Source organism: Hemitrygon akajei, chromosome 27 (assembly GCF_048418815.1).
Source record: "Hemitrygon akajei chromosome 27, sHemAka1.3, whole genome shotgun sequence".
In the NCBI taxonomy this organism is placed as follows: domain Eukaryota; kingdom Metazoa; phylum Chordata; class Chondrichthyes; order Myliobatiformes; family Dasyatidae; genus Hemitrygon; species Hemitrygon akajei.
Genome location: NC_133150.1, coordinates 20,144,680 through 20,164,427, shown reverse-complemented (window position 1 = coordinate 20,164,427; position 19,748 = coordinate 20,144,680). Strand labels below are relative to the sequence as shown.

Genomic DNA, 19,748 nt, shown 5'->3' with positions numbered 1-19,748 from the left:
GAAAGCGGTTTTAAATTCCTTTAAAATTTCATCTCGGAGCTTTCCGAGCGCAGCCAGAGTCTCGTCTGAGAGAGCCGGAACTTCCTTTCTCCCGGATTTAGAACTCTTGCTAGACATTGTAAGTTAGATATGTTCACAGGCAAGTAAGAGATACCAAAAAAATTCCTAACTAAGGTTTAAAAAATGGAGACATTTAGTGCAAAAATAGCAACAGTAACAGAACAAAAGTTCGGAGCAGCTAAACAATCGCCATCTTACCGGAAGTGATGTCACCCTTTGATGTGCTTCGTGGCTACCGACATTTGTTGTTCCCTGTGAAGGAGCCCATGGTGGAGGTCTCATCCACTGGGGACCTGGTTTGCCACTTCTGGAATGCTTGGAAGAAGGCACAGAAGGCTGTTCTAGCTGCCACCCATACTTGCTGCTGCCAGACTACTCTGGTCGGGGGAATGTGTCTGGTTGTCCTCCCAGGATGTGCTCCTATACACTGACTCTTGCCAGCTCTCATCTTGGTTCATTACTCCCTTCAAGCTCATCCATCACATCAATCCAGTCACTTACACTGTCCCTCAGGATCACACCTACCATCCACGTGTCCTGCCTCAAGCCCATTGTCTACCCAGCAGAGCCTGCACTCCAGAACCTAGGATGATGTAAGGTGATCCAGTGTACACGGTTCACTGGTTGATGGATTTGCATTGCTGTCGATGGGGTGTGCAGTCCCTGGATGACTAGAAAGGGCATGGCCTGGAGGAGAGGTTTTGGATGCCACCCAGTTACATCTTGGATCCATCTCTCATTGGTAAGTTCCACCTGATCTATCTGGATCATCCTGGGCCATCAGGGGGTGGGGGCTTTCCTGTCAGGCCTGTTCCCTCTGACACCTCAAAGCTTGCACATGCAGTCACCTGCCATTCATTCAAGACTGATCAACTGCAGCCTATTCAACCCCAATTCTTATCCACAGTCCTTGTTCACTCATCGAACCAGTCAGCTTCAGCCAGCTGCTCCTAACTTTTCCTCTTCCTGCTTAAAATTTACCTTGTTACCTGTTATGTTTAGTTTCTGTTTCTCTTGCTTCGTGGTCCTTTGTGGCTTGTTATTTTGCGGTCTATTATTAAAGTTATCATACTCCACTGAATCATCTCCATTCCTTTGCTTTTGGGTCACGCCTCCTCTACATATCCTGACAGATCGATCCTTTGAGAAGTTGAACTCCAGAAACTTAACTCCACTCACCCTTTCCACTGTTGGCCCTTCAATGAGGGCTGGTGTGTGTTATCACAACTTCACCTCCCTGATGCTCAAAGAAAATTCTTTGCCTTTATTGGTTTTGAATGCAAAAGTGTTGAAACACCACTCAGCCAACTGATCTATCCCACTCCTATATGATCCTCATTGCCATCTGAGATTTTACAAATAACTGTCATGTCATTTGCAAACTTATAAATGGCCTTTAAGCTCTGACAATCCACACAGTCAAGAGTGTGCCTTGACTGGTAGGGGCTGCAGGAGCCCAGAGGGCCCCTGGTTGGAAGAATTGGGACTGGGAGCTGTTGGCACTATATCTGGCAATCCAGCATTTCAGGTACTCCTTAGAAGGCAGGCCATTCACCACGTTCACGGACCACAAACCGCTGACCTTCACGTTCAACAAGGTGTCCGATCCCTGGTCGGCTCGCCAGCAGCGACATCTGTCCTACATCTCCGAGTACACGACGGACATCCAGCACATCTCGGGAAAGGACAACATCATAGTGGATGCACTCTCCAGACCAGCTATCCAGGCCCTGTCCCTGGGGATGGACAATGCAGCACTGGCGGAGGCGCAGCAGGCAGACGACAAGATGCCCAGCTACAGGACTGCAATCTCGGGTTTGCAGCTGCAAGACTTCCTTATAGGCCCAGGTGAGAGGACCCTCCTGTGCGACGTGGCTACCGGCCAACCTCGCCCCATCGTCCCGGCAGCCTGGCAGCGGCGAGTTTTCAATTCCATACATGGCTTGGTGCACCCATCTATCAGGACAACCGTCCGGATGGTCTCCAGCAACTTTGTGTGGCACGGACTTCGCAAACAGGTCAGCGAATGGGCCAAAACGTGCACGCAGTGCCAAAAAGCCAAGGTGCAGCGGCACACCAAAGCCCCACTGCAGCAGTTCGAATCCACCCACTGGAGGTTCGACCACATTCATGTGGATATTGTGGGGCCCCTGCCAGTGTCGCAAGGAGCGTGGCACCTGCTGACTATCGTAGACTGGTTCACAAGATGGCCAGAGGCAGTCCCGCTCACCGACACCACCGCCGAATCCTGTGCCTGAGCACTGATTGCAACCTGGGTAGCACGCTTCGGGATACCAGACCACATTACCTCTGACAGAGGCACCCAGTTCACCTCCAGCCTGTGGTCGGCTGTGGCCAGCCTGTTGGGAACACAGCTACACCATGCAACTGCCTACCACCCACAGTCGAATGGACTAGTGGAATGCTTCCACCGTCACTTGAAGTCAGCTCTCATAGCCCGCCTGAAAGGGCCTAACTAGGTGGACGAGCTTCCCTGGGTCCTGCTTGGACACAGAGCCCAAAGAGGACCTGCACACCTCGTCAGCCAAGTTGGTGTACGGCGCACCCCTGGTCGTCCCAGGAGTTTTCATACCAGCCCCAAGGGGGCAAGAGGAAGAACCTGCAGCAGTCCTGGACAGACTACGTGAAAGGCTTGGCAACCTGGCCCCCGTACCGACTTCACAGCACGGACAGATCCCGACCTGTGTCCCCAAAGACCTGCAGAACTGTAAGTTTGTATTTGTACGAAGGGCCGCACACCAGGCACTGCTACAGCGGCCATACAAGGGGCTGTTCAAGGTGATCAGGAACAACGAGTCCACGTACGTTCTGGACATTGGGGGGAGAGAGGAGGTTTTCACGGTGGACCGACTCAAACTGGCCCATGTGGACTTGGTGCAGCTGGTCGAGGTTCAGGCACCATGACGCAGAGGCAGATCACCCAAACACAGACTGATCCAGATTGTGGACATTGTTGGGTGTATCGCCGGTTCTGGGGGGGGGGGGGGCGGGGGAGGTTTCTGTGGTGACCCACTTTCTACGCAGGCAAACCGGCTCACAAAATGGCGTGTGTGTCGGCAGAGAGGCCAGCCCCAAAATGGCGCTGGGCCGCCTTCTTCACCAGCAAGGGGAGAAAGCCCGCGCGTGGGAAGAGACTTTTGTAATGAACCTCTGACATCATTTCCACCTGGAGAGGGTGGGAATGGAACTGCGTAAAAGCCAGTGCCACGAAGTTTGAATAAACTAGTCTGGAGTGCAACTTACAGACTGCGTGTTGTTATTTCTAGCTTTATGTGTAGCACATCACTACAAGGGCACATTTCTGCAGTATACAGCTCCGGAATAAATTTAATTTGAAATATAACATTACTAGGAAAACTGTCATACATTTTAAAATAACAAAGAAAATTGTGCTATAACTTGACCTTACAAATGGAAGCCATTATCTTGACTAAAATGTCAATAACTGATCCGTTGCTGTAAATTTCTATAATGACACATCACTCGGTATTCTGTTAATTGGATACCAAACTTCCTTTTGCGTAATTGACCCATTAAATGCTTCAGAGGCTGAGTTTATTGCAAGTACTTCCTGTAACTATTGGAGTAATTTATGAGTAGAATTAGTTAATGTGCTTTACAAAAGCACTTACATTTTTTAATAGAAATCTACAGCACATAACAGGCCTTTCGGCCACAATGTTGTGCTGACCATGTAACCTACTCTAGAAACTGTCTAGAATTACCCTACCACATAGCCTTCTATTTTCCTAAGCTCCATATACCTATCTAAGAGTCTCTCAAAAGACCCTGTTGTATCTGTCTCTACCACTGTTGCTGGCAGTGCATTCCACACACCCACCACTCTCTGTGTAAAAAACTTACCTCTGACATCCCCCTTGTATCAACATCCAAGCACCTTAAAACTATGCCCCCTTCTGTTAGCCATTTCAACCCTGGGAAAAAGCCTCTGACTATCCACACAATCAATGCCACTCATCATCTTATACACCTCTATCAGGTCACCTGAAATCCTCCATCACTCCATGGAGAAAAGGCCAAGTTCACTCAAACTATTCTCGTAAGGCATGCTCCCCACTCCAGGCAACATCCTTGTAAATATCCTCTGCACCCTTTCTATAGTTTCCACATCCTTCCTGTAGTGAGGTGACCAGAACTGAACACAGAATTCCAAGTGGGGTCTATCTAAGGTTTTATATAGCTTTAAAATTACCTTGTGGCTCTTGAACTCAATCCCACAGTTGATGAAGGCCATCACACTATACTGTACACCTTCTTAACAACACTGTCAAGCAGCTTTGAGTGTCCTATGGACACAGACCCGAAGATGAGGCTGATCCTCCACGCTGCTAAGAGTTTTACCATTAACATTATATTCTGACCTACCACTTCACACTTATCTAGGCTGAACTCCATCTACCACGGGGGATGGGACCCGAAGCGATAGAGCAGTGAAAGAAGTGCATGTAGTAAAGCCAGATCTAACATATATAGAGGCTTTGAGGAAAGAGAAGCAGAATAAAGGGTGTAAAGGTAGTAAGATAGAAGGGCTAAAGTGTGTGTATTTCAATGCAAGAAGCATCAAGAACAAAGGTGATGAACTGAGAGCTTGGATACATACATGGAATTATGATGTAGTGGCCATTACAGAGACTTGGCTGGTACCAGGGCAGGAATGGATTCTCAATATTCCTGGATTTCAGTGCTTTAAAAGGGATGGGGGGGAAGGGGAGAAGGGGTGGCATTACTGATCAGGGATACTATTACAGCTACAGAAAGGGTGGGTAATGTAGCAGGTTCCTCTTTTGAGTCAGTATGGATGGAAGTCAGGAACAGGAAGGGAACAGTTACTCTGTTGGGGGTATTCTGCCCTCTGGTAGCAGCAGAGATACCGAGGAGCAGATTGGGAGGCAGATTTTGGAAAGGTGCAAAAATAACAGGGTTGCTATCATGGGTGACTTTAACTTCCCTAATATTGATTGGCACCTGATTAGTTCCAAGGGTTTAGATGGGGCAGAGCTTGTTAAGTGTGTCCAGGATGGATTCCTCTCACAGTATGTTAACAGGCTGACTAGGGGGCATGCCATACTAGATCTAGGATTAGGTAACAAACCAGGTCAGGTCACAGATCTGTCAGTGGGTGAACATCTGGGGGACAGTGATCACCGCTCCCTGGCCTTTAGCATTATCGTGGAAAAGGATAGAATCAAAGAGGGCAGGAACATTTTTAATTGGGGAAGGGCAAATTATGAGGCTATAAGGCTAGAACTTGCGTGCGTCAATTGGGATGATGTTTTTGCAGGGAAATGTACTATGGACATGTGGTCGATGTTTAAGGATCTCTTGCAGGATGTTAGGGATAAATTTGTCCCAGTGAGGAAGATAAAGAATGGTAGGGTGAAGGAACCATGGGTGAAAAGTGAGGTGGAAAATCTAGTCAGGTGGAAGAAGGCAGCATACATGAGGTTTAGGAAGTAAGGATCAAATGGGTCTATTGAGGAATATAGGGTAGCAAGAAAGGAGCTTAAAAGGGGGCTGAGAAGAGCAAGAAAGGGGCATGAGAAGGCCTTAGTGAGTAGGGTACAGGAAACCCCAAGGCATTCTTCAATTATTTGAAGAACAAAAGGATGACAGGAGTGAAGGTAGGACCAATTAGAGATAAAGGTGGGAAGATGTGCCTGGAGGCTGTGGAAGTGAGCGAGGTTCTCAATGAATACTTCTCTTCAGTATTCACCAATCAGAGGGAACTTGATGACAGTGAGGACAATATGAATGAGGTTGATGTTCTGGAGCATGTTGATATTAAGGGAGAGGAGGTGTTGGAGTTGTTAAAATACATTAGGACGGAAAAGTCCCCGGGGCCTAATGGAATATTCCGCAGGCTGCTCCAGCAGGTGAGGGAAGAGATTACTGAGCCTCTGGATCTTTATGTCTTAGTTGTCCACGGGAATGGTACTGGAGGATTGGAGGGAGGTGAATGTTGTCCCGTTGTTCGAAAAAGGTAGTAGGGATAGTCTGGGTAATTATAGACCAGTGAGCCTTACGTCTGTGGTGGGAAAGCTGTTGGAAAGGATTCTTAGAGATAGGATCTATGGGCATTTAGAGAATCATGGTCTGATCAGGGACAGTCAGCATGGCTTTGTGAAGGGCAGATCGTGTCTAACAAGCCTGATAGAGTTCTTTGAGGAGGTGATCAGGCATATAGATGAGGGTAGTGCAGTGGATGTGAGCTCATGGATTTTAGTAAGGCATTTGACAAGGTTCCACACGGTAGTCTTATTTAGAAAGTCAGAAGGCATGGGATCCAGGGAAGTTTGGCCAGGTGGATTCAGAATTGGCTTGCCTGCAGAAGGCAGAGGGTTGTGGTGGAGGGAGTACATTCAGATTGGAGGGTTGTGACTAGTGGTGTCCCACAAGGATCTGTTCCGGGACTTCTACTTCTCATGATTTTTATTAATGACCTGGATGTGGGGATAGAAGGGTGGGTTGGTGGTGTAGATAGTGTAGAGGATTGTCAAAGATTGCAGAGAGACATTGATAGGATGCAGAAGTGGGCTGAGAAGTGGCAGATGGAGTTCAACCCAGAGAAGTGTGAGGTGGTACACTTTGGAAGGACAAACTCCAAGGCAGAGTACAAAATAAATGGCAGGATACTTGGTAGTGTGGAGGAGCAGAGGCATCTGGGGGTACATGTCCACAGATCCCTGAAAGTTGCCTCACAGGTAGATAGAGTAGTTAAGAAAGCTTATGGGGTGTTAGCTTTCATCAGTCGAGGGATAGAGTTTAAGAGACATGATGAAATGATGCACCTCTATAAAACTCTGGTTAGGCCACACTTGGAGTACTGTGTCCAGTTCTGGTCGCCTCACTATAGGAAGGATGTGGAAGCATTGGAAAGGGTACAGAGGAGATTTACCAGGATGCTGCCTGGTTTAGAGAGTATGGATTATGATCAGAGATTAAGGGAGCTAGGGCTTTACTCTTTGGAGAGAAGGAGGATGAAAGGAGACATGATAGAGGTGTACAAGATATTGAGAGGAATAGATGAGTGGATAGCTAGCGCCTCTTCCCCAGGGCACCACTGCTCAGTACAAGAGGACATGGCTTTAAGGTAAGGGGAGGGAAGTTCGAGGGGATATTAGAGGAAGGTTTTTTTTACCATAAGAGTGGTTGGTGCATGGAATGCACTGCCTGAGTCAGTGGTGGAGGTAGATACACTAGTTAAGTTTAAGAGGCTACTAGACAGGTATATGGAGGAATTTAAGGTGGGGGTGTTATATGGGAGGTGGGGGGTTTGAGGGTCGGCACAACATTGTGGGCTGAAGGGCCTGTAATGTGCTGTATTATTCTATGTTCTATGTACCACTTCTCAGCCTTGTTCTGCATCCTATCGATGTTCCGATGTAAACTCTGAGAACCCTTCAGACTATTCACTGCACCCCCAACTTTTGTGTCGTCATGTTTCTGACATTCACACTTTTTAAAAACTAAATGCTGGTATTGCTGTATTAAAACTGAGTGTCATAATCCCCACCAACTCCTCACATACAGTATCATTAAAACTTAGTGTTTTGGAATCAGGACTATTTAAGTTAATGAAAGTTGTGGGACTGCACAAAAACTTGCATTCATTTGACTTTTTTAATGATAGCAGAGAAGTTATATTGATTCTTTAATGTGGTAGCATTCCCTAACTTGTTACTTGATATTATTGGTGGTTTCTTACGTTGTACTTTTCCACCCTTATACTTTTCATGTTATCCTGCCTAATACATGCAACCAATTTTCTGTATTAAGTGTTCTTCATCCTTAATAAGGAACACTTCTACGGGTATCCATCATTCTCGATTTCAGAGGAAGGTATTTGGCACACTTGTCTTTACTGACATGGGCATTGAACACAAGAGCTGGGGCATCATGCTACAGCATTACAAATTGTTCCAGCTGATTTTGCTGCTAAAACTAGAGGGCAAGCTTAAGTGAGAAAGAAAAGTTAAAAAAAAACACCTGAAGCTCAAGGTTTTCAGAGTAATTGGTGTAATTGGTAGAGACAGTAACAATTACAACGTTTAAAAGACATTTTCAAAGTTTAGTGGGATATGGGCAAATGGCAAACAGGGCTAACTCAGGTAGGTGCCTTGATAGGCATGGATGAGTTGAGTGGCAGGGCCTGTTTCCATGATGTGGAACTCCATAACTCGAAGACAAAATTGATTGTCTACTCAATGAATTTTCATCCTTAATCAGTGAACAGGAAACATAGGCTGGATGCTTGGGAAATCTCTTTAATCCAGAAAACTAAGATAAATCATAACAACTTCACCATAGCAGAAATGAAACTCATGACCTGATTAGTCTGCATGTTAAAGTCAGAACAGGTAAAAATGGTTAGGACAGGTACTCAGGCACAGAAATCACAATGTACAATTAGTACCTGACAAGGGCCTTGGCTCTGTATGTTGCTGTCCCTTTGCCTCCACAAATGCTGCTTGACCAACTAGGTTCCTCCAACAGCTTGTTTTTGTGCCAGAAATTAATCCCGACTTGGACAATGAACTCTAGCATATTATTCACAACAAATATATGAACCATAAATGTAATATTGTACAATCTGGATATCTGAATAATCCATCAATCAATGTGCATTAATAGTTCATATAAAGTGGTTATGGAAACAAAACTTAATATGTATTACTTCATAAAGATAGGCACTTTTAAGTAATTAGGAAGAGGAAACATCTCTGCTTCCATGTAAACTAACTATTTTAATGGAAAGTTTCTCCTTGTTGAAAAATATCATGCATTATACTGCTACAATAAAAGGAAGAATCGTATATAATTACCTCTCAAGGGTATAAAAGGACAGCAAGCAAGCTGAATATTTTTTAAAAAAGAACTGGAACTACAGAAGTCTCAACTAGCCTAAAATATCATAGTGGTAAGTTTTGCATTTGCTCGTTAATACCAGGCGCTTGTAAAGGTTCATAATTTTTAATATGGACTAAAATGTTTTCACAGAGATTTAAATTAGTTATGAACTGTTATTTTTTCTCAAATCTGTTTTGTCCTAAAATACTGGTTTTAGATACTGTATCTATACTGTCAGGAAGGACACTTCATATGCATGTACTTCTGTTGAGTTGCTCTCTATTCATTCATTTTTATATTTTAAAAGTGGATCATTTCACTTCCAAATCCAAAATTATCTGACCAACTTCTACTGAATGTAACATTTAGAACAGAGAGGGGGAGGAATTTCTTTGGCCAGAGGGACATGAATCAGTGCCACAGAGGGCTGTGGAGGACAAGTCATTTGGTATATTTAAAATGGAGATTAAAAGTTCTTGATTAGTAAGAACATCAAAGGTTACAGGGAGAAGGCAAGTGAATGGGGTTGAAAGGGATAATGAATCACCCATGATGGAATGATAGAGCAGACTCAATGAGCCAAATGGCCTAATTCTGCTTCTATGTATTATGATCTGAAAAGTTGGTAAGTAGATTGTTTAAATTTACACTTGGAGTATGAAAGATGAAGTGAACCAAATCCTTTTTAACTCAAATATACTGTGAATTGAACAAGATTGGAAACAGATCCTATTTATTTTTCAAGTTTGATGATGCTAATTACTTCACTTAAAATTAAAGCACTGTTTTGCCTGCAAAATTGCTTTAGAGTATAATTTATTGAAACATCTTTTGCAGACAAATTAGCTATTGTGTTTTTTTAATTTTGCTGGGTTATGATTTATTTAGCTTTACCTTTCATTGTTTATCATTATTCCCACCAAAGACTTTAATATTGAAATGAACATTATGTTGATATACAACTTAGCATTCATGGATTGAAATATGGACATGACACATTGAATCTGCTTCACTGTATAAATGCAGATATTGATACATCATTTACAGTTATGATGTATTTTCCCTCCTGATTAGCTATTTAGGGTTACAGAGCGTACACGCTCTTTAAAATAAATACATTTTGCTTTCAGATCAAAGATGATTTCCAAGCGAATGATGACGAGCATGTTGGTCGTTTGTATCGTAGCGGCTCTAGCAGAAGAGACCGAAGGGTTCCTGAGTTTCCTGAGCCCAAGTGATTATCAAAGGAAGCTTGTACGGAAAGCACTTTACAGTACATTTTCTTGACTCTTTCTCATAGGCATGAGTTGCTTCTCTGTTTGACCATTGAAATTTTGTAATACACTACTACCAAAGAAACAACAGTCATGCCACTATACAAGGCACAGTAGTCTAGATCGAGTGCAATATTGTCTTGATATTTGTCTAGTTTTGCAGTTAAGCTAGATACCATTTGATATTTTCTTGTTTCCAAGGAAAATGACAGAATCAAGACAGAGAAAAAAGTGCCTGTGAACCTTCAAAAGAGGTCTAAAGAAAGTGGTTTACCAGAACCACTGGCCATGGAGAACATGAAGGAATTAATTAAGGTATAAATGTAGGAATAACTGTACATTTTTTTTTACATAAACTTGTAACTCTCTGTATACTAATTAACTGCCAATACAGTATTCCCCCTAAAACCAAAAGGCTATACAGTCTGTTTATATTTTTCATAAAGGGTATCTCCCAACCAGGACCATAACATTGAGTCTGCTGGCAAAAATATATACTGGATCACCCATATGCAACATCTGTTCCTGTTTGCCCCTAACATCCTCAGTACTTGTTTGCACATTACCTTCCTGACCATCCTAGATTGATTTTTGAATCCCTCTTCCTTCCAACGTCCTCTATGATTACCTATATCGCCTTTCTGTTAATTTATCAATATTCCTCCCATTGCCTGCCCCTCCATCCTACATCACCACAATCTTCTGTTTGATTTCATCCTCAATAATCCTAAACCTTTCCCTGACCTCCTTCACTCCAGAGTTATTGCCACATACCCTCAAATCATCTCCTCAGTTTACTCTGATAGTCTTACATTTAAAAGTAGTAGAGTGAATTCTGATAAAAATCATCACTAATTATATAGTCAGTGGCCAATTATTAGGTACACCTAATAAACATGCTAACTAATGCAAGTATCTAATCAGCCAATCAAAACACTGTCACATGAGGATGTGGAGACTGGACCCAAATGCAGGACACAGGCACTGAAGTACTAGGGGGAGGACAGGAACAACTAAAGGATAGAACAAGATGGGGAGACCGTGGCATGCAACGGTGATCCTGGAGTTCAGAGAGTTCATGGCAAAGGCCGGACCCTGGCTAGGCTAAAGGATGGGTCTATGGGACAAGGAATGCTGGGAGGATAGGCCCCTGGGCAGGCCGCATTACTTCTGGGCAGGGCCCAACCTCCCAGGCAGGAACACAGGTGCCTGGGCAGGTTGCAGGGCACCACCCATCAAAAGTGAGGGGTAGGAAAGGGTCAGAGTTCTCAGGGCAGGCCGGATAGCTCCTGGGCATGGGCCACCTCCCAGGCAGGAACACGGGGGCCTGGGTAAGACACAGAGCACCTGGGCAGGTTGCAGGGCACAACCCATCAGAAGAGAGGGGTAGGAAAGGGTCAGAGTCCCCCCACTGGGTAACAGCAGTCCCACCTGCTTACCCAACAGAGGCAAGGAATTGGAAGGGAGCTCAGGCCAGGGTGACTACAAGAACAGACTTACAGAACTAGATGATTAACAGTGGGTACTCCAAGCCAGGGTCGAGACAGGATAGCCAGGCAAACAGCACAATGGCACAAACAAGTTCAGAGCAGGACAAGGACAAGGACGACAAGGACGACGACGACGACAACAACAACAACAAACCCCCCCCCCCTCACTAGACTCAGTCCCAGAGCCCCTTATATCCACCTGCAAGCTGACAGGTCTCAGGTGCACCTCCTTAAGCCAAGATGATCCTATTTGGGCTTAAGGGTGAAAGGAGGGACGGCTATAAGACCCAGAGTCCGGAGTCCGCAGACCGGATCAAGACCCGGAAAGCGGGTTTCGGACCGGACCATAACAATCACAGCAACACAATGCATGAAAACATGCAGACATGGTCAAGAGGTTCAGTTGTTGTTCATATCAAACATCAGAATGAGGAAGAAATGTGATTTGGATCATGGAATGATTGTTGGTGCGACACAAGTTTGTTTGAGTATCTTAGAAACTACTAGCCTTCTGGAATTTCCACGCACAAGTCTAGAGTTTACAGAGAATGGTGCAATAAATTTTTTTAAAATCCAGTGAATGGCATCTTGTTAACGAAAGAGGTCAGAGGAGAATGGCCTGACTAGTTCAAGCTGACAGGAAGGTGACAGTAACTCAAATAACCATGTGCAACAATAGTGGTGTGCAGAAGAGCATCTCAGAATGCACAACATTGAAGTGGTGGGCTACAGTAACAGAAGACAATGAACAAAGACACAGTGGCCACTTTATTAGATACAGGAGGTACTGAATAAAGTAATCACTGAGTGTAGCAACACACAAAATGCTGAAGGGTCTTGGCCCAAAACTTCAGCTTACTCTTTTCCAAAGATGCTGCCTGGCCTGCTGCATTCCCTCGGCATTTTGTGTGTGTTGCTTGGATTTCCAGCTTCTGCAGATTTTCTCTTACTTGTGGTTGAATCACTGAGTGTAATTCGTTTGGTATAAACAAACATTCCATGGCATTTCATAGGAGCACTTCCAAACAAAGTCTGATGTTAAGTGTGTTTAGGGGAAATGATGAAAATCTTAACCTAAGTGATCAATTTTGCAGAGTGTCTGAAAGGAGCAAAAAAACTGAGAAAAAGAAACATGCAGATTTCTCAGAGTGCCTTGATCAATGTCAGTAATGGGAGTATATAAATTTCTTGGATTACTGAACTACTGGGCTGAAGGAGAATGGACAAGGTGGAAGGTGGTCTGGAGGGTGGAGTACTAGTGGTGGTACTTTCATGGAGAGGGAGCCCATCGAGTAATTTGAAATCAAAGATGAAAATTTTGAAATTTTAGGCACTGTTTAACTGGGAGTCAATGAAGTTCAGCATGTACAAAAGAGCTGCATTAAAGGAACTTCGTGCACATAGGATACTGGAAGAAAATATTGGATAATATCAAGATTATGGAAGGTAGAACCAGGCAGATTATCCAATCACGTACTGAACTGAATTGGCAGTTCTAGAGATAATAAAGTCATGGATGAGTGTGTTTCAATAACATAAATATTTTATCCAAATTTGGTCTCAGGATCAGTTAGCCACCAAATCTGTGGACAGTCTGGTTAAGTTTTAGACAGCTGAAATGAATGAAAAGAGAATCAACTTTTGCAACAACTTACAAATACAAGATCTTTGGTTTTCCCAATAAATAAACACATGCATACTGATTTCAGTTTTGTGTGTGACCACCAAATATCTTGAAAATGTTTAATTGTTGTTCAAATCCAGAATTTTCTAGAAAATACTTTCCAGGTATTTAATGGATTGAACTCAACTAAGTGGAATAAAATTGAGGTCATTTTAGTATTGTTAAATGGAGTTGTTTGAAAGCTATGGAGAGGAATAGTTTAATAACTGCAGTTGGAAAAGAATACTTGAAGAACAGTACTCACTATTAACATGATTATTATTCTGAAGAAAATAATATTAAAACATTGTTAATATTTCTTGTTGCTTTAAGATTTGTGATTTTTTTGTTGAAGAAGCCATTTAATAAAAGTCTATTGTCAAGTATTCAACATGTAGTTTGCTATTATGGCATTTTCAAAAATGGAAATAGAAGAGATTCTGCTGATGCTGGAAATCCAGAGTAACACACACAAAATGTTGGACAAACTCAGAAGGTTAGGCAGCATCAATAGAAAGGAATAAAGAGTTGATGTTTTGGGCCAAGACTCTTCATCAGGACTGCAAAGTGGAAGCAAGTTTCTTGAAAAGTGAAGAGAAAATCAAGTAGCCAATTGATTGATGTATTTGTGTGTGCATTTGTAAGCTTACCTTGATGACCATGACATCCATTATGATGCTCTCAAGACTAAGGAAGTTAATATCTTTTTATGAAAGTCTCTAAAGTATAGAAGTTAGAGCTACTAATAAAGGAAGCAGAAAAGCCCATGAATGACACAGTCACAACCCACGAAACATAAGCCTATAATAAAATAAGGCAGATTTAAAATATCATATGCCAGATGCAGGAGAATTAATAGTAAATATAGTAACCTATAATGCATAAATATTTAATATTATAACAGTATAAATTCTCAGATTTACAAAATAATCTTGAATCATTTCTTCTGAAAATACAGAACTTTTTAATAGAAAGTACCTCATGTGCTAAATAATCAATGTCATACATTTTAGAATTTTCCTCCTAAATCAGTGAGCATTTCTATTAAAACAATCTTTTTAATCAAGATTTTTGTAACTTCTAGTAAATTTTAATCCAATGATACATCCATGAAGTTGTTTTGGGTTCATCTTATATGATCAAGGAAATATTTTACCTAATTTTATAACTTTTCTCTTTATGATTTCTGTACAGCATTCTTTTCCTTTTGATATTCGTATCACAATGAATCCAGAAAATATTCAGAAATACGGGGAACTTCTTGGTGAGCTCTTGACTGTCAGCTTGTCTGAAAGCATGAATGGTAATATAGATTTTATTCAGTTTCTGGAGCTTATTCTTCATAGATTTTTAGAAAACAGAAATTTAAAACATTTTAATGTTCACGCAACTTAATAATTGGCAATGAAATAAATATTTAATTTGTGAAGCCATATGTGTATTGGAATATAGTTTAAACAAGTTTTGGTAATTTCATTTAGATTCAAATTTCAGCAAAATTAAGCAATTTATCATCAACTCTAATGCATTTTTAAGGAATTAGGTAAGAAAGGTAAGGGAGGCAAGGAAGATAGGGAGTGGAGTTTGATTATGATTTAGATTATTTATGCCCTACCTGCCCACCTCCCACACTGCAGTCCTACCCTTTCTCTGACCCAGTTGCCGAAGATTTACTATTTATCCTTGTTAATTAAAGTATCTCAAGGATTAAATGAAAACAAAAAAAAGTAAGGTTATATATATAAGATTGTATATGGCAAAACACAAATTGCAGTAACTCCTGGAAATTAGTTCAGTTTCTGTCATTCTGATGTAAAATGTCAGGATAAATATTTTCTTTCTGAGAAATTACCTATACTATACAGTGATAATTGTCAAATTAAATTCTAATGATTTTATATTATGTACAAGATATTATGCTGAATGGTGTTTAAAGACTAAAAGCAATTTCTCGTTTTTTTTAACAGATCAATGACATCAACAAACCAGACTCATCAGTTTGGTTTGTCAAATCAGACAAGTGAATTGCATGATTGGATATGGTGACATATATGTACTTGGATAATAAATTTACTTTGAAATTTGGCTAATTGAACGATGTAAATCATACGTGATGTATCTAATCATGAATAAATTGTGAAAGACTGATTACTAATAATCAATAAAGTTAGAACTATGACATCTTTGTACTATGTCATTACTATATATAAGCTGCAGCAATTGTAACGACTCAAGAGCAATATTAATTTTGCATTTGGTATGTGAATTCTTTAAAAAAAAATTATTCAGTACCCTTCTCTCCTTCATGGCCATTGTTAGCAATGGACAGTGAGCAATCTTTTAGATGCCCTAGATACTGAATCAATTAAAAAATGGTGGTTAATGTCAGAGAATGTTTGGTGACATAAATGGTGCTGAGGTAGACTTATGCAGCACAGAAAGGACAAGGGGGAGCAGCATGAAATAGCACTGTAGGGCAAGATTAAGGAAAAGCCCAAAGTGTTTTATAAGTATATGAAAGACAAGAGGAATAAGTAGGGCCTGTAGTATTGATGTGACTTGGACACCGCAGTATATTGAACAACCACGTTTATTCACCAGACCTCCATTTTCTATAACCCCCGTTCTGACGTCATACGCACTCTGACCTATGGATACTCACACAGTACGTTACAGGGCCTATGAGATACTGAAGTGGCGACCTGTTCATGGAGTTAGAGAAAGTGGGTGCAGTCTACTTTGTATTCACCAAGATTGAACTGTACTGGAAATTTTGGGGTATGTGGGTAATGATAGAACTCTAGAACAAATTACTATTCAAAAAAGGAACCAAGATGACTAGAAGGACAGCAAATCTGCTACACACACAAAATGCTGCTGGAACACAGCAGGCCAGGCAGCATCTATAGGGAGAAGCGCTGTCGACGTTTCGGGCCAAGACCCTTCGTCAGGACTAACTGAAAGGAAAGATAGTAAGAGATTTGAAAGTAGTGGGGGGAGGGGGAAATGCGAAATGATAGGAGAAGACCTGAGGGGGTGGGATGAAGCTAAGAGCCGGAAAGGTGATTGGCAAAAGTGATACAGAGCTGGAGAAGGGAAAGGATCATGGGACAGGAGGCCTTGGGAGAAAGAAAGGTTGGGGGGGGGGGGGGAGGAGCACCAGAGGGAGATGGAGAACAGGCAGAGTGATGGGCGGAGAGAGAGAAAAATAACAAACAACTAAATATGTCAGGGATGGGGTAAGAAGGGGAGGAGGGGCATTAATGGAAGTTAGAGAAGTCAATGTTCATGCCATCAGGTTGGAGGCTACCCAGCTGGTATATAAGGTGTTGTTCCTCCAACCTGAGTGTGGCTTCATCTTGACAGTAGAGGAGGCCATGGATAGACATATCAGAATGGGAATGGGACGTGGAATTAAAATGTGTGGCCACTGGGAGATCCTGCTTTCTCTGGCGGACCGAGCGTAGGTGTTCAGAGAAACGGTCTCCCAGTCTGCGTCGGGTCTCACCAATATATAAAAGGCCACACCGGGAGCACCGGACGCAGTATACTACACCAGCCGACTCACAGGTGAAGTGTCGCCTCACCTGGAAGGACTGTCTGGGGCCCTGAATGGTGGTGAGGAAGGAAGTGTAAGGGCAGGTGTAGCACTTGTTCCGCTAACAAGGATAAGTGCCAGGAGAGAGATCGGTGGGAAGGAACGGGGCGGGGGGGAACGAGTGGACAAGGGAGTCCCGTAGGGAGCAATCCCTGCGGAAAGCAGAAAGAGGGTGGGAGGGAAAGATGTGCTTGGTAGTGGGATCCCATTGGAGGTGGCGGAAGTTACGGAGCTGGACCTGGAGGCTGGTGGGGTGGTAGGTGAGGACAAGTGGAACCCTATCCCGAGTGTAGTGGCGGGCGGATGGGGTGAGGGCAGATGTGCGTGAAATGGGAGAGATGCGTTTGAGAGCAGAGTTGATGGTGGAAGAAGGGAAGCCCCTTTGTTTAAAAAAGGAAGACATCCTACTACTTTCAAATCTCTTACTATCTTTCCTGTCAGTTAGACCTATCGAAGGGTCTCGGCCCGAAACGTCAACTGTGCTTCTCCTTATAGATGCTGCCTGGCTTGCTGTGCTCCATCAGCATTTGTGTGTGTTGTTTGAATTTCCAGCATCTGCAGTTTTTCTCGTGTTTGCTCAGCAAATCTGCTACCTTTATTCAAGAATGGAAGCAGGGATAAATCAGATAATTACAAGCTGAATCTAACATCAGTGTAGAGAAATTATTTTTAAAAATCTGAGGGTTTGATTGTGATGCACTTGGAAAATCAAAAATCAATGAAGGATACTAAACGTAGTTTTTTAAAGGGGAAATCCTGTTGGACCAATTTAGGAGGTAATTAAATGCATTGATGTAGTCTGAATGGACTTCAGTAAAGCCATTGATATATAGGAAGTCAGTCCAAGTGACTGGAGCCCATGATATCAAAGGCAATTTGGCGAATTCAGTCTGAAACTGGCTACGTGAGACAAGAGTAGTGGTTGAAGGTCATTTGGTGATTATAAAACCGTGACCAGTGGTGTACTAGAGTAAACAAGACTGGAACATCTTATGCTTGTAACATCTATCAACAACCAAACATGAATGTAGGGGGCATGATTACTATGAAGTTTGGTAATGTTTTTAGTGAGAATTGTAGTATTCAACTCCAGAATGATATCGATGATTTGCTAAGACAGACAAAGTGATGGCAGCTGGAAATTAATTCAGAAAAATATGAGATAAAGCATTTTGGGATGATTATTAAGGCTAGAATATACACAATGATTGGTAAGACCCTGGATAGCTCCAAGAAATGAAGTGACATTTATTTTATTTCCAAACATCACTGAAGGTAACAGTACAGCTAGATAAAGTGGTATAGAAGGCCAAGGCACAGATTAGCAGAGAAAAGAGTTTGTGATATAACTATATAAACATTAATCAGGCCACATGTGGAGTATAGTGCACAGTTCTGATCATTACACAGTGATATGAAGAATTTAGTTGTATAGGAGGGAATGCAGAGGAAATTCACTTCGGTGCAGCCTGTGGTGGAGTGTTTTATCTATAAGAAGAGAACTGGGTAGACTAGATTTGTTTTCCTTGGAGTGAAGGAAGAAGGAGATGGTGGGGTTGCAGACATAATTCAGGAATACAAAATGATGAGGCACATAAGTAAGTTAGAGATTTAAAAACTTTTCTTTGGTCAAAGCTGCCTATGACCAGAAGACATTGGCTTAAGGCAAGGGGTAGGGGATTTAGAGAGGATTTGAAGAAAAACAATTTTGCCAGAAGATAATTAAGATCTACAACACATTGCCTCAAAGGGGTGGTGCAGGCAGATCCTCTGTCAATATCTGATAAGTATTTATGCAAGCACTTGAAACACCATGACAAAGAAGACAAGGTGCCCCTCCTCCTTCCCTTTCTCCCATGGTCCACTCTCCTCTCCTGTCAGATTCATTCTTCTTCAGCCTTTTATCTTTACCACTTATCACCTCCAAGCTTCTCACTTCATCCCCCCTCCCCCACCCACCTACCTTCACTTATCACCTTCTGGCTTGTACTCCTACCCCTCCTTCTCTCCAACTTTTTATTCTGGTTTCTTCCCTCTTTCCAGTCCTAATGGAGGGTCTTGGCCTAAAAGTCGACTGTTTATTCCCTTTCATAGATGCTGCCTGACCTACTGAGCTCCTCCAGTGTTTTGTACGGGTTACTCTGGATTTCCAGTATCTGCAGAATCTCATGTGCCCTAGCTAAAGGCCTGGTCATAAACTCATTAAAATTTAGAATATGAGATTTAATCATATGGTAACACATCAGATTTTGAGCCTGACTGTTATATCCAACTTTTTCTACTTTTGGTCATCAACTCATATCTTTTATCACAGACGCATACTAGACTGCTGCTAAGTTCCTGCTGTTTTTATTTCACTGTGCACTATTCATTCAACATTTAACCCTATTTCTTAAGCAGTTTCTCTGGGTCAAATACAACTTGTTTCACAGATCGAAAGCTGATTGATGAGACCGGTATCTTCGGCCTCAGATGGAGTAGGTGGTCGCAAAAGTGTGGTGGGTGATTAAATTTGGGAAGCAGTGCCTCCCTTTTCACTAATCACATTGAGCTTCTGTGTTCTCCCAATGAATGGATTCAAGGTTTCTTAATGCAATTTTAAATACTCCACTTCCCCTGGTCATGGGTCAAATCCTCACAAATCAATTGGGACACTACAATTTTTTCATGGAGGTTTTTAGAACCTTATTAATCTTTTCTTCTCTCTATCTGGTATCAAAAGTCATCAACCTAAAACACCAGCTCTTGTGTTTTTCTCTCCACAGACACTGCCT

At 42.4% G+C, this 19,748-nt stretch overlaps 1 protein-coding gene across 2 annotated transcripts in view; it reads left to right on the top strand.

Annotated features, from left to right (window-relative positions):
* LOC140717166 (promotilin-like) overlaps positions 1-15,544 on the top strand; it is a 69,592-nt gene extending 54,048 nt beyond the window's left edge. Inside the window, exons 1-5 of one of the 2 annotated variants that reach the window (XM_073030455.1) lie at positions 8,939-9,019; positions 10,080-10,203; positions 10,425-10,538; positions 14,571-14,679; positions 15,344-15,544. In XM_073030455.1, the coding sequence (XP_072886556.1) occupies positions 10,087-10,203; positions 10,425-10,538; positions 14,571-14,679; positions 15,344-15,351 (348 nt within the window). In that variant the 5' untranslated portion in view covers positions 8,939-9,019; positions 10,080-10,086 and the 3' untranslated portion in view covers positions 15,352-15,544. Of the gene's footprint in view, positions 1-8,938; positions 9,020-10,079; positions 10,204-10,424; positions 10,539-14,570; positions 14,680-15,343 lie in introns of those variants that run through there. The other variant, XM_073030456.1, reaches the window with a different exon arrangement.
* The last annotated feature ends 4,204 nt before the right edge of the window (positions 15,545-19,748 follow it).